This window comes from Nothoprocta perdicaria, unplaced genomic scaffold, assembly GCF_003342845.1.
Source record: "Nothoprocta perdicaria isolate Ctin4 unplaced genomic scaffold, notPer1 scaffold_231, whole genome shotgun sequence".
NCBI classification, from domain to species: Eukaryota; Metazoa; Chordata; class Aves; order Tinamiformes; family Tinamidae; genus Nothoprocta; species Nothoprocta perdicaria.
The window spans coordinates 262,731-278,318 of record NW_020455457.1 but is presented as its reverse complement, the minus strand read 5'-3'; the positions used below and the strand labels follow the sequence as shown (position 1 = coordinate 278,318).

At 37.4% G+C, this 15,588-nt stretch overlaps 1 protein-coding gene across 1 annotated transcript in view; it reads left to right on the top strand.

Annotated features, from left to right (window-relative positions):
- PRKDC (protein kinase, DNA-activated, catalytic subunit) overlaps positions 1-15,588 on the top strand; it is a 76,497-nt gene that overhangs the window by 48,995 nt on the left and 11,914 nt on the right. Inside the window, exons 62-74 of the mRNA XM_026039503.1 lie at positions 513-692; positions 4,079-4,287; positions 4,746-4,884; positions 5,172-5,360; positions 5,901-6,125; positions 6,814-6,922; positions 7,544-7,655; positions 9,201-9,390; positions 10,555-10,729; positions 10,818-11,008; positions 12,522-12,702; positions 13,489-13,649; positions 15,108-15,319. Of these exons, the coding sequence (XP_025895288.1) occupies positions 513-692; positions 4,079-4,287; positions 4,746-4,884; positions 5,172-5,360; positions 5,901-6,125; positions 6,814-6,922; positions 7,544-7,655; positions 9,201-9,390; positions 10,555-10,729; positions 10,818-11,008; positions 12,522-12,702; positions 13,489-13,649; positions 15,108-15,319 (2,273 nt within the window). The remainder of the gene's footprint in view (positions 1-512; positions 693-4,078; positions 4,288-4,745; positions 4,885-5,171; positions 5,361-5,900; positions 6,126-6,813; positions 6,923-7,543; positions 7,656-9,200; positions 9,391-10,554; positions 10,730-10,817; positions 11,009-12,521; positions 12,703-13,488; positions 13,650-15,107; positions 15,320-15,588) is intronic.

The window sequence follows — 15,588 nt, the reverse complement described above, 5'->3', positions numbered from 1 at the left end:
ATATTCTCCTTTATGGTTGTAGTGGGGTTTTAAAAGTACAGGTGAAGTCACTGTGGCTGAGACTGGACTCAGACTAGTCCATCAAGTTAATTCAGATTCCTTTTCCCACCTGGGTTTGTTAGCAATTGTGAGCTGGAACTGTTGGATTCTACTCTGTTGGGGAAGCACAGTGTTCCTGATGACAATATCAATATTTATAGCACAGTTGTCAATGTTCTGCATAGTGTTAGGTCAAACTTTTATTCTGCTATAGGGATTATGGGTTGTGGTATGTTTGCAAATGTGCTTCAAAGTTGAAGAAAAGCATTTACATATCAGATAGCACCATCTCTCTGTTTGTCTGTCTGTTAGCTCCTTTTAGCTCCTTTTAGCTCCTTTGGTGTTAGGTCTGGGTTTCATACACATTGAATAGTATAGTAACTCAGAAAGAAATAAAGAAATCCCTGCATGAATATGGTTTATGCCTGAGCAGTTAGTAATTTAGTGCCTTTATTTTATTTTTTATTTTTTAGAAAGATCCAACATTTGCCAAGCAGCTTTTCAGCAGTTTATTTACTGGAATTATGCACGAAGTAGAGAAATYGAAAACTCCTTCTGAGAAGAAAATGATCATTGAGAAGCTGCTGAAGGACTTCAATCATTTCCTGAATATGAGCGTGTCTTATTTTCCACCATTCATTGCATGCATCCAGGTAAATTTGCTATATGACTGGAAAGTAGCAGAACATGGTAATGTTTTTGCCTAAATATGTGATAAATTCAGTGGTGGTGAAGGTCAAATTCAGTTACTGGGATTAGGCAGAGATGAAAGGAGAATTGTTAACAAGGTGGGTACTTCAAGTGACTCTTAAAAGTGAGCAAAGCAATTTGTGCCTCTGAGCTGATGTCTCAGCGTTTCTGTAATTTCTAATCTGTAGTGTTTTGAGTTGCCTTTTCATGTTTTTAATTACATCAGTAACAAGAAGAGACTTGAGTTTAAATGAAAGCTGAGAGAACAATYGAAACGGTTATGTGGGTGTTACTGTGCTTATCTTCCCTCTTTCTGGGAAGTGCTGCAGTGAGGAATACTTTGATGTTTGGAGGGTATCAGTAGCTGTCAGACTGTTTRTTTTTAGCATCTTTTAGCCTTTTTCAGCAATCTCTTCAAATTATCCCCCTGCTGTAGCTGCATGGGCATTTTCAGTCTTGAGGGAAGGACTTGCTCCCACCCAAGAGGGAGCAGACACTTTACATCCACTGGGAAGGAACCACCAGCCTTTCTCCTTTTGCTTCTGTGTGTTGTGCTGGGAGACTGTGCTGATCTGCAATAGCTTGTGGGGTTTATCTTTTATCCTCGTTCTCAGAGAGGAGAGAAAATTTGTCCAAAGCCCTGCCATGCGCTCATTCTATTTAATATTTCTTGTCATCTGTTTTGATCTTAATAGTGTCTATTTATAGCTCTCAAAAAATCTGTTTTTGAGTTCCAGATAAACTAGTTTTCTTTTTCTGTTACAGAGGTTTCGATGCTGTGTGACAGTAGATATCACTCGTAATGCAGGAGAAATATCTGGTTTGAACTAGGTTTTTAAACAACGACACTATTTGCTTCCTAGCACTTGTATTTACACATCTGAAAAAATGTAGTATCTTGTTTACTTTCTTCTCTGCAGCTGCAACAAAGGTCAAATACTATGGGGATTTTTCTGGGCTGTCTTGGTATTTTTCTCGCCAGTGTTCTCACAGTAACTATCTGTGAATGTTCCTTCTTGATASCTCACTTCTGTTTGTTTATTCTCACGCTTTGTACTGTGTTATTATTTGTGTTGAACTAGCTATTAGACCATATTAATAACATTATTATGTTAGGCTACTTTTTTCCATTGATTGACATAAAATGAAGAGTCGGAAATTAAAGGAAAGTTGAAATTTGTCAAAAATATGGGCTTAAGTGTACTAAGAGTCTCTCATCAGCATTGAATAATAGAAGAAACGGGATTCCAAGCCTCAGCTGGAATGTGGAGGTGCCAGAGCATCATGCATAACTGCSAGAGGAAGTCCTCTCCGCAGCTGGGGTTAGAGTTTGTATTGATCAACAGAAAGGCAACGCAGGGCTGAGACCATCACTTTTGTTCACAGAAACTGTCCTGATGTCTTGCAGAAGCACAGCTTCTGCTGCCTGTATACCAGTAGTTTCSTAAGGATTGGGTTGTTTCGGAAAGGTTTCACTGACATTTCCTGCTGCTCGCGTGACTTCTTAATCTACAGGTTCAAGTCTCATCAGGAGAATAAGCAGGTGATAAAAGGAGCCATTGCAATCTACAAAGATAATCTTAACATTTACGATGAGGCTCTGGGCTTGGCTTTTGTGGCAGAAGAAAAGATGTCTGAAGTATGAAAAAAGAACCTGAAAATTTCATAACAAAAGTTTACATAGGCTTCACAAGAGATATCTGGCCTCTGAAGAACATAAAATTGCACCTAAATGTTTTAGTTATYAGGCTGGCTTGGATGCCATTCCTCCTTATCTTTGAACATGTGGTGCAAGCTAAGACAGAACACATTGGCTGTAGATGGGGAAGGAACGTTCTCTCTGCTCTCAGAAGAGAAACGATCATGACTACTAAGTCACCAGAAGTCACTAAATACAAAAATGGTACTTTTTATGTAGAGTTTTCTGTATATTGGAAGGCTTTAGGAGAGTATTCTCTGGACATATTTGCCTAGTTCTTAGAGTTTTTCATAGATATCCCGTATAAAGGGCTAGGCAGACCCTTGGTCCAACCTCAGTATAGCTATTCTGAGGTTTTAGACTGTGGAACTGAATGGAAAACTTGGCGTAACCTCTAAGAGACGGCAGCAGGGGAACCTGGCACCCTTGCACAGGGTTGCAAGAGCACTTGTACAGCTGTGATAGAAACTGGTAGTGGAAAGTTGCCTCAATAACATGCACAACATGTCTGTAATGCAGACAGCTACAGAAATGTTCTTCCTGTGTTTTCATTGCATGCAAATTTAACTTTAGGCAAAATATATAATGGTTCTTCAGTCAGCTTCATATTCTGTATTTCAAGGTGATTGCAGTTACCATCCAAGCGTAGCTTAGACTATGTTTGTGAAAAAAACTATCAACTGTTACCCTAAAAATCAGTGCTATTTCTTGGAATGAATGTATATTACCACTCCTCCAGCTTGGACTTTTCTTTTTATTTGGTTAAAATATTATTGCAACTTTCCCTTAGATTCTTAAACTAAACCCTCGGGGTTATGGACTTGCCTGCTACTTTTCTGATATATTTACATGCACTTGGGATAATGATTTAAGTATTAAAATAAGCGTTTATGTTACCAAGAATACTTATCCCTGAAAAGGGTGTTGTTTTGCAGTGGATTGGTGTTTAATAGCATAAAAATTAAATAGCATAAAAACTAGAAATATTGTCATGTCTTCAAATCAGACAATGCTTGATGAGCACAAACAAATGAGTCTAATGGGAATCTGTGGTATGCTAAAACTAGATAAGTATGTGGATAGAAAACCGCTAGCTCTGAGAAAACATCACGGATAATCATGCCTTTGGCTTAAACTAGGAATGCACCACTCAATAGGTTAAGTAAAATACAGCTGTTGTCTATAGGGCAGCACGCTACCAAAACTGAAARAAAAAAAAAAAAAAAAAAAAGGAGGAAAGATTCGGATTATGAATGTTTTTATCCCCGTTACCGCCGTGTCTACCTAGGAAGAGTTGCCTACAAGGTAGATCAGGAGTAGCAAGTTGAAATATATGCAGGTTTCTTCCATTAACTTCTGATTACTTTTAATTTCCTTGCTTCTGAGGTAACCCCAGTCTTTAGCAGCCCTGGAGGCAGTTGAACTAGAGCTGTTACTCTGTACTGTTCTTGGTCCTAGGAGTAGCAGCACAGGAAAAAAAGAAAGGATTCAAGTTTTCCCAGAGTTTGGCACTTCTGAAGATGTAATTGCTTATTACCAAAGTTTGCACTGTAAAGAAAAGGATACAAAATAGGTGGTCTGTAAAATGCATTTATCACTATAGTTTTAGACCTAACAGGCACTTCTTTTTTTGTTGTTGTTGTTCTGTAGGAAATGAGTTACCAGCACAGAGAGCTGCTCGAACTGGACCCAGCTAACGTGAGCGCGAGCTGCCTTGCCAGCTTGCAGCAGCCCGCGGGGATCCTGCTCCTGGAGCAGGCGCTCGTGTCCCTGTTCCCTGCTGACGAGCCCCCTCGCAAGCGGATGCGCGGCAGGGCAGAGCTGCCCCTGGATGTCACCAGGTGGATCGAACTTGTCAAGTAAGTCCACTTTTGGGACAGTTTACTGCTGCTCAGGGTCACCCTGTGAAGACCTCTGCCCTGTAGCTTGTAGGGCTTCTTTTTTATTTCTTCCCCTTTTCAGAATTCTTTCCCCTTTTAATTTCTTCTCAGTTAGTTGCTGTCCTTCAGTTGCAGCAGTCAGACTTAACGGTCGCGCACCCTGACAATGCTATCAGACTGAWGAAAAACGTCTTTGTCCCTAGCTTTTCAACTGCAGGAGTCACCAATGTTTAGGTGATCTACAGGAGGAAGTTTACAGGGATAAAATTATAATCTGATGTGAGAAATAAAGATTCTTTTTTTCATGTTACAGGCCAGTGGCAGAGCTTGGATGGTTGCTTATGCTATTTCTGTCATTACCGACTAAATAGGAGTAGCTTATGTTAATGTTCCTCTGTTCAACTAATTAAAAGTGTTGGGTTTTTTGGTTTTACCAGGCTCTACCGATCTCTGGGAGATTATGATGTCCTTCGTGGCATTTTCAGTGGTAAGATTGGGACTAAGGAAGTCACACAGAAAGCATTGCTGGCAGAAGCAAGAGGTGACTATGCTGAAGCAGTTAAATATTATGAAGAGGTAAAATGACTCCCCCAAACCTCTCTCTTTTTTCTTCTTTTTTCTTTTTTTTATTTTTCCTTCTTTCTCATAAATTCTTTCCTGCTGTTTGATAGTAATAGGCTAAAGTGAAAAATGGAAATGAATTTATATATAAATATCAACTAGCTTCATTTTTTCAGTAACGTTGCTGTCACACTGGTAAGTGGGTAGATATTTTTGAGAGAACAGGTTATTCTTGAATAAGCTCTTGGGGACAGAATTTAAACTAGCTGCGAATCTCCTCCYTCCTTAAACTCCTTCTCTAGGCTCTCTCTAATGAAGACTGGCAAGATGGGGAGCCAACAGAGGCAGAGAAGGATTTCTGGGAACTTGCCTCGCTTGAATGTTACGATCACCTGACAAAGTGGAAGTCACTGGAGTATTCTGCTACTTTAAACATCGACAGTGAACAACCTCCAGACCTAAACAAAGCTTGGAGTGATCCATATTACCAGGTTTCTAGAAATCACTGTTTTGATACTACCTTCTTTTGCTCTGTACAGAGCTGTCCTGCCATAGTGTAGTTTTGTAGGAATCAACTGTATGATTTATAGTTAATAGTAGTAGTAGATAATAGTAGTTAATTGTAGTTAAGTGTCATTAGTTGTACTGATTTTTCTCACAGAAATTAGCAAAGTGTCTAATAGATAAAATACCTCAGGCAATTGTTCCTGCTATTTTTATAGATGCTTAAGCTGTACCTCAAATTGATAGCTGCTTGTACAGCACCAGGTTTAATTTCTTCTTGCAGTTTTTGTGTCGCTTTTATCTCTTTATTCTTTATACATCTTGAAAATTGCCAAACCACTATTTTTTTTTCAAAGTGAGATTTGCTAAATTAAAACTTATTGAACGTATAAGAGAAGTTGACTGTGATTTGTTGGCAAACTGGAAGGAAAACTCTTAAGAAATCACTGAAAAATACAGTTTTTCTGTATTTGATCTGCCACCGAAAATAAACAGACAAAAATGCTCATCTGTATCTCCCCCTATAGGAAACCTACCTGCCGTATATAATACGCAGTAAGTTGAAGCTATTGCTCAATGGGGAAAATGACCAGACTTTGCTGACTTTTATTGATGAGGCAATGAAGACAGAACAGAAGAAGGCTCTGATAGAAATGCGCTACAGCCAGGAGCTTAGTCTCCTTTACATCCTGCAAGATGATTTTGACAGAGCCAAATACTACATAAGCAATGGCTTGCAGATCTTCATGCAGGTAATAATCACTGCTCTTTCTGGTGTGCTTTATTTTTTATTTTTCTGTACAAACTCATGGAACAGTAAAACTGTTGTCAGTGTTATTGCTACTAGATTATACTGTCAAGATAAATGCTATCCCAAATACAATGTGATCTAGATATGGCAAAACTTCCATTGACTTACATGATTGCAGTGGCAAGAATAGAGTCAGCCAGTGGAGTGCCTCTTCCCTGTTTTAAATTGTTTTGTTCTGCTAGATTCACAATTAGATTTTTCACAGTAACTGTTAGCACAGATGAATAGCAATTTTATTTCAATCATCCTTTTAAAAGTCTACTGCCCTCAGAACAACCTTGAAAGGAAATTATTAATCTATGTAAGTTATATGTAATATTTTTATACACACACATGTATATTATATTAAAAATATATACATATATATACAAAAGGAGGGTGAAAGCTTTGATCATTACCAAGTTCTCATTAGCCTGTAGGAGTATTCTAAGTCCTGGAATAGGAGTTAGGGCTGTGATTCCATACTTGTCTAGAGTAGAGGTGCCGTTAGACTGCAGGTTGCTTAACCTGTAAAAGGTTTGATTGTAGAGTGTGGTCCTCACAATGTCATATATGTAGTTCTAGAGCACTAAATAKAATCATGTGGTAAATCATCTGTGTRAAATCTCATTTTCTGCATTTCCTTTCAGAGCTATTCCAGTATTGACACTTTGTTACATCAAAGTCGAATGACCAAGCTGCAGTCTGTACAAACTTTGATAGAAATACAGGATTTCATCAATTTTATGGACAAAACAAGTAAAGATTTTGTTTTCCTCAAATTTATTCTCCTTTATTTTCATTAAATACCTCTTTTATCAGCTTTGAATTTCAGCTTCTACACTTAGAAGACTGAAATCTCAAACTAAGGTTTTTGTTGGGGACACTTTTGTGGGCAAGTAGTGATTAGCGAGATAAAAGATGGACATAGTGTGAAATTTGGATCTTCTGTCATGGGAATGAAATATAAATTTACTCACATAAACATGCACATAAATGTTATCTATATTTAATTAATGTCAATATTACATATTTGATTATAAAAATAATATTTAATATGTAAATATTTTGTATTAAATTTAGTTAACAACTGTTTTACCTAATTCTTTAATAGAAAGACGATGACTTTCGGTGATAATTCACTATGATCTCTGTATTGAAGCTACCGGGCTTCTGAAAAAAWAAATAAATAAATAGTATGATCACCAAAGCATAATTAATGCAAGTCCAGAAATAGAGATAGAGATTAATGATAGATAATAGAGATTATTTTATTGCAATTCTAGAGCTTAAGATATAGTTTAGTTCATTTTAGTTTTTTTTTTTTCACATTGGTTAGATTTAGAGTGTTCTTTTTAAAGTGTTCTTAATTGATTTTAGGTAACTTAACTTCACGAGCTTCCCTTAAGAGACTTCTTAGAATCTGGACAAGCAGATATCCAGATGCTAAAATGGATCCTATGAACATCTGGGATGATATCATTACAAACCGGTAAAATGAGATTTTTCTGTTAGCTTCAGTTCTGTGTGCCTGTTACATTCAGAGAGATGCTTTTTGTAATACTTCTTGTGTACAAATGTGGGTGTTTGATCCAGTATTTGACTTTTTAAAAGCTCTTATAGCATCTTACAAATTGGTAGAATAGCATGTTTTTCAAATGACAAACTTGTGGGGAGAAACGAAGGATAATTGAAAACTGAACAAACCATGTTGTTAGGAAACAAAACCGTTATTTTAAGCATTGTTTCGCATCAGTAATTACATACATTCTATGAAAATACTCATGGTAAGACAAAGTGGTTCAGTTCTGCWGCCTCTGAGCACAACCACATGTGATTGATCAGATAAGTTGCATTTAGCTCCGTTTTGAATAAAAATGCTTACATACTTTGCAGATAATTAAAGTTCAGATGTTAGGGAATGTACCAAAGAGACCAGCACTGTCAGTATTTCACATGTTTATATGAGGGTTAATGATGATTGCTGTAACTAGAGAGTTCTGCTATGCAACTGTTGCTAGAAAGAACAAAGGTTCTCCAGAGACTCCTTTGGATTATCTCTGAAAAAGCTGGAATACATTTTTCGAATTTATATTTTTTCTCTTCTCTCTGTGGTATTTATCTTGATCTCCATCCATTCCTCCAGTAAAAATCTASATCCTTTCTCCATTTCTGGAGACAGTTTCTGTTCAGCTCTGCTGATACCCACTGGATCCTGCAATTTGTTCTGTTATCTCTGGGTGTCAGGAGAACATGGCAGTTCTTATTCCAGTTAAATATTAGACAGACTACATAGTATGGCTTATTCCTTTATAGAGTCTCAAAACTTCTATGATTTGACAGGCTACCAGTGTCTTAAATGCTTTCTTTTGTGTGTCCTTACAAAACCTTTAACTCAAATTAGGGTAACAGAGGATGTGCTGTTTTTACTACTTTTATACAGAGCTAAGCTCCAGAGAAGACTTCCCCTGCATTAAGTAACTGTCTACATAGTGAAAGGTGCTTTTAAATTAGATAGAACTGCTTGTAGCCTATAAAATATTTAGCATTGTTTAATGGTAATTGTCACCAGTCTTTCCTGCAATGTGAATTTTAAGAAGTTGTAATTGCAGCCTTCTTGCGTGTTTTGGTGTCATGTACACGTTAGTTTGAGGTTGGCAAAATTATTGTATGGAACTTACACTTCATAAATGAGATGGCTTTTTGTTCTCACTGCTGWAAAGTTGGAGTAGAAGTTACGACTTGGTGAACTTAAAAGGTGAGGCTGTGACTTCAGAAAAGAAATAAAACACCTGCTCTGTTATAGGCATTTTCTGGTATTTAATCTTGCTGCTTCAGAATCCTGGGATGCGCTTAGAGTCATCCTACCGTTAGTTTTTACTGTCCAGACTCGGTGGGGAGTGTGCTTAGCTCAAAGCCCTCACTGTGGCTTGATGGTTTTTTAGCTGTGCTTACTGTGAGGAAGGTCAATGCTATACCCCTTTGCTTCCCCTTCCCATGTTCTAGACTGATTTGTCCTCCTGTTGTCATTATGCAGGTGTTTCTTTCTCGACAAACTGCAGGAGAAACTTCCCAGCGATCAGGCCAATGATAGTATGGAAGTGGATGAGGAATATAGTACTGGTGACCAAATGGAAGTCGATCAACAGGATGAAGACATTTCTTCAATGATTAAAAACTGCAAATTTAACATGAAAATGAAGATGATAGAAAGTGCCAGGAAACAGGTGACTCTGATTTTCTTTTCTGTTTGTTTTGTTTTGTTTTTGAAAATCTGTAGTAATTACAGCTGGAAATCCCTCACAGGATACCTTCTGCTAGTGCAGAGCTCCTCGCTGCTTCACCCAGCTGTCCAGGATGCTTTGAATGCAGAAGAAAGTACGTTCTGCAGAGAAAGAGAACAGTAGATAAACGTTAATTAAGAACCTGATAATTTCTCCTTACTGGAAGTACGCCTGAAGGCCTCTTTGATCCACAGATGGTTTCTGAAACTCTCTAAGGAAAAAAAAAAAAAAAAAAAAAAAAAAGGCATCTAAAATGCTACAGTCACTAATGAAAAGGAGGCTGGCAACCAGATACTGTGTTTTCTCAATTACAAACAATGTTTTCTATATAAGAAAGCAAATCAAATTTAGATTGAATCACTATCATTTACTTCAGTCAGCAATAATGRAACTTTTTTTCTTTTCCATTACCGTTTTCATTGAGTGAAAATGACCCTACAGTGTCATGGTTACATATTTGGGCTAACATTTGTATAAAGAAGTAAGCTATAAGTGATGGAAAATGTTGTTTTAGATCTTAGTGATAAAATGACTGAAACATAGTCTCTTAGATCATGGACTTCTGGTGTTCCAAGCTTGGACAAGATCAGTAAGTCAGGGTCTCCCTGGTCTTCCAAAATGCTACAAAAATTTGGAATCATTGAGAGAGTTCATTATTAACACTGACAGCCAAATATAACATTAGTGCTGTGTAGSATAAAGATGAGTAAAGACCTAGGGCAAATTTAATGTTATTTATATGGACCTTGTTCATTAAAACACAAACAATGCACAATGACTTGCCAAATGGTATTACAAGCCAAGTTGTGCTGCCCACATGTGTTTGAATTGCAGAACAGTTAGTGCCTGTTTAATCATACAAACAGAATTATTTTAGTTTCCTCAGTTTATAAAACCTGTATTGTTTTTCCTTTTCACCTGTCTCCATTAGCACAAATCTGTTTTGAACATGAAAACCGAAAAGCAGGGGATCACTTTTAATCTAGCAGATTCTCTTATTATACTTTTGTTACCTGAATCCTTCCATCCCTCCATTTAGTTGCAGAAATATTTCATTTCCTCTCCAGATACATTACCTGAAAGTTCTGCCTCTTTCTTTTAATACAGAACAGCTTTTCCATTGCCAAGAAACTTCTGAAGTGCCTGCAGAGAGAGGCCAGAGCACAGGAAGACTGGCTGGTGAGGTGGAATTACGCCTGTTGCCGCTTCAACCACAGCAGCTGCCGCAGCCAGAGCTCTCCTGAACAAGTGCTCTCCATGCTAAAAACGATTTCCTTACTTGGTAACAACTTTTATGTGTGATGCACTTTCTTTGTTATATGAAGTTGCTTTGTTGTCAAATGCCCAGCTTGCTTTTTGAATGCCCACAGAAGATACCAAGCCTGAGTACCTAAGCAAGAAAGTCGCGGCCTTCCGAAACCAGAATCTTCTGCTGGGCACCACGTACCGCGTGATGGCCAGTGCCCTGAGTCGTGATCCAGCGTGCCTTGAGCAGATCAAGGAAGAGGAAGCTGGAAAAGTAGCGGTTCTGTCGGGAGAGAGTCTTCAGAGTCCTGAAAAGGTGAACAAAAAGGGAAAAGAGATTTTATAAGTGTTGTAGTCACTACAGTCTGTAGTCACTACTACAGTAAGTAGTAATGGATACGGATAGATGCAGAGACTGTGAGGTTAGCAGTGATTCCTCCAGGAACACCAGCTATGAAACAAAACGGTGGCTCTGGCTGCTCTTTCTCTGTTTTTCTACTCTCCCGGAGCTTTGTACTGCTGTATTTTTTTTTTTCTGGGAAAGTATTCTTGTGTTTCATGTGTTTTTGTGGAGCAGAAAGCTGTGTACTCAGTGCACCTGTGAGCATGGTGGCAAAACAAGGATTGGGAATATAATCCACTCTTAATTCAGCCAGCTATTTCTGAAGTTATGCATGCTGTTAGGCTATCTTATTCCATAAAGATATATTTGCAATACTCATATTAATACTGAAATGATAACGGTATACTTAATTTATATAAATGATTCTAGGAGGGCTTTTTTTTTAATAGTTGAGGTCATTTTTGCATTTACTGAGGAGCTGTGCAGTTGAAGAATACATTGGCAGACTGTGCTGCATTTAAAGTACTGTGTTCTGTCAGCTGTTCCAGATGCTCTGGCACGGACCTTTTGTCTGTCATATTGCTTTGAGTGAGAATTTAAAGTACAGTTACTGACTTCTATTAACTCCCAAAGCCCCATCAAGACTCTGATATATGAACCCTATCAGTATAAAACAACAAAAAACAGTTATTTGTTTGTATTTTTATGGATACTGAAGAAAAGCAGATAAAGAGGAGTTTCCTGAAAAAAAAAAAACTTTCCATTTTTAGGGTTGTAGAAACTTAAGCAAAAATTTAAGCTTCATAATTRGCTGATTATTAGAAGCATTCTTAAAAATGAACCTGAAATCCTTTTCTGCATCAGATGAGCCAGCCTGGTGTATCAGAGATTCCATACTATAGACTATAGGGTTTAGCCTTAGAATCATAGAATCATTATGATTGTATTTCTTGGTAGTGAGAAAATACATCTGCATGACTTACAAACTATCACTTGCAAAGGATTTGTAAATTCCATAATTATATGAACTTGTTAGAAAAGTATGATTGTTATGACTATGTAGCTAATAGAGGAAGAACTACTGGATTTGAAATAGTTTGAAGTATGCTCTTTCTTACAAAAATGGTTTTCYTAAATATGCAAACATAACAGATGTGATAGTTACAATAAAATGAATGATTTCTTTTTATTTTTTGTTAATTACTTGTGAAAACCATAGTAAAATAARCTTTTTTGCATGTGTAAATATCCTGGGTAACATTTCTGGAGATTAATTTGAATTAAAGTCTGTTTTACATTTTTCTGATGAAACTTCTGACAATTGCTGCTATAAATAGAATCTTTTTTCTTTTCTTTGTGCTACTAAAAGTATTTAACACAGTTAGTTTTCTCTGCTCAATCTTTGCAACCAATCTCTAGTTTCAAAAGGAATTGCTGATTGCTACTTGCTAATATATCTTTTTTTCCTCTCATGGGTGAATTTTAGGTGTTAGCAGGGCTGAACAAGAGGGCTTTCCAGTGTTTCAGGAGTGCCGTGAGGAAGTCTGAAGAGGAGGTGCAGTCGCACTCCGTGGAACACGTGGATGTTGCTGGAGTTATTGATGCCTACATGACTTTGGTTGGTTTCTGCGACGAGCATCTACGCAAGGAAGAGGAAGGCTTGCTTGGTAAGTCAGGGCTTGCCCTCAGCTTGTCAAGATGGATTTATCTGGGATACATCAGTTTTTGTGCTGCCCAGGAGAGCGGCAAGCAACACAGCCTGAATTTAAAAGAACAATTTGTCCTCCACTCTGACAGCGTTTATACCTATTTCATTTTATTTCATTTTATTTTATTTTATTTTATTTTATTTTATTTTATTTTATTTTATTTTATTTTATTTTATTTTATTTTATTTTATTTTATTTTATATTTTATTTTATATTTTATTTTATTTTATTTTATTTTATTTTATTTTATTTTATTTTATTTTATTTTATTTTATTTTATTTTATTTTATTTTATTTTATTTTATTTNATTTTATTTTATTTTATTTTATTTTATTTTATTTTATTTTATTTTATTTTATTTTATTTTATTTTATTTTATTTTATTTTATTTTATTTTATTTTTAACATTACTGCCAGCTTTCGTGCTATGAATCACTCATGCAGTCCTCCTTTCACTTGTAAGATATGTACATATCAGGCAGATGGCTCTCTTGTTCCCTCCTAAACCTCTACAGTGCTGCTGCATTTGAAACAGGCAAGATGCCAGCAGTGATGCAGCTTCCTGGTCAAGCTAATCCTCACAGTCCCCAAATACATGTGTGCAGTTCAAAGAAATGGGAAAAAGAACAAAGTAGAAATTTAAAAAAAAAATGCGGAATAGTAAAGACTAATGTTCTAGATGATCAAAAACATGGAACAAGTGATGGTGTTTCTGATAACTTTTCTGTAATGGTTCTTGGCAGAAATCAACATTGCAGATCTRCAGCTATTCCCAGCTATTGTGGTGGAGAAAATGATAAAAGCTTTAAAATTGAACTCCAGAGAAGCCAGGCTGAGATTCCCAAGACTGCTGCAAATAATAGAAAAGTATCCAGCAGAGACACTGGGTCTGGTGACACGGGAGGTTAGTTGCTTCCATTTTCCTGACATCAAATGTTGCTATAAATAGAATTGTGAAGATGGATGTTGAGTTTGTGTAGATAGAGGGGTCAGACTGTTAAGCTTTGCTTCAGGTGAATCAAGTAAACTTTATGCCTTGACTTTTCTCTGAAGAAAATGGAATTAAAAAAATCTTAAAAATTGAAGATTTTATTGTTACTCTAATTCCAAATATTAGTTTGAGAGCTGATGAAGGTTTTTTTTTTCCCCTGTCTGAGTAATCTAGGTGAGCTGATAAATGTGAGTAGGACTATATTGACAAATATATCTTATTTCTGTAGGCTGTTTCCTAAATGCCAGAAAKCAGCAGCTTTTTTCAGATAAATTCTCTCTTTTCCCCACCTCTCCCTGTCCTGCTTTATCTCAGAGATTTCCTGCAACTTCTTCCTCCTTTGTTTTCCCACTTCCCCCTTCCATTACCTCTTTCTTACTTCTTTTTGTATGTGAASATGCCCTGTGCAATGGTGCCTTCCCTTTTGTCCCAAGACATCATCCTCTTCACTTAGGACTGTTCCTGTTTTAGATTGCCYGTGATTTCAGACCTGTTCCGTGCTCCCAGTCCATGCACACAGAGGGACAGGCACTGTCACAGGAAGAGCTCAAATGCACAAGGGAGACAGAAGGACAACTCAGTTATCCCACAAAAGTGCACAAACAGTTAAAAGATGGAAAAGGTGTGATCATAATGAAACTTCGATTAGTCAGAGCCCAATGCCTGCCCCAGCCAACAGACCTCACCAAGAAAGAAAAGAAGTTGACCGAGCCTTTCTTTGCCCTCTTCCCCTTTCTGCGAGATAATCACTGGCAATTAGCTCCTAAACTCAGAAGGAGACAGGAAAAAAAAAGGCCGAGATTGGCCTCTTACTGTCACAAGAAAATATATTCTAGAATTCCTTTCAGAAGTGATRCATTTTAGGAGGGAAAGAGAACTTGGAGGAGACGTTGGGAAGTGCTCTACTGAAAAGTAAAATGGTGTTAATACCTCTTACCAAAAAAAAAAAAAACCCAAAAAAATAAAAGTTGAAGGAAGAGCAAAACTATGGTGGAAGGATCAGTGTTGCCCTTCCCATTTTACTTGAATCAAGCTTGAACTACCCCATGACGTTTTCAAGTTGAGTGATGGTCAAAAATTATTACATTGCATCCAGGCAGAAATGCCGTAAGTTTGAGTATGAAACTCCCCATCTTGATCAATAAACTACAAGTCTTAGCAATGGAAAACCCATCAAGCAAAAATAATATTAAATCCCCTCTGCTTCACTGGGGRATGTTTTGTGCCACCTAGGTAACATACTCCCTTCCTCCCACAAAGTGTTTCTATCTGCTGACTTGCAACACAGAGCAGTTTGATTTGTGTATGACTATATTGGTGTTTTTAAGGAGAAGCAAAGCTGAAAGCAGTGACYGTGTGTGCATTTTGCAGCTTTCCTCAGTTCCCTGTTGGCAGTTCATAGGTTGGATTAGCCAGATGATGGCACTGCTTGACAAGGATGAAGCAATAGCCGTGCAACACACTGTGGAGGAGATTGCAGATACCTATCCCCAGGCCATCATCTACCCCTTCATGATCAGCAGTGAAAGTTACTCTTTCAAAGATACTGCAACTGACTGTAAGAACAAGGAGTTCGTAGAAAGGTGAATTTATAATCAGAAAAATAGCTCTTTTTTKGGGGGGAAGGGGAGGGTGGAGCGGATGCAGGGAGTCAACCATTTGTTTTAATTAAGGTTTCTGTAAGGAGCATGAGAAAAGTTAGGAGGATAATCCTGCACAGGGATAGCACACTATGCTTTGATTTAAAGGCACTAGATGAAACTTGACACATAATATCTGTTGATATTAGACATGCTTAGATAGGTGGCCTGGCCACCTTCTGGAGTGGTGAGTACCTGCAATCCACAGGCAG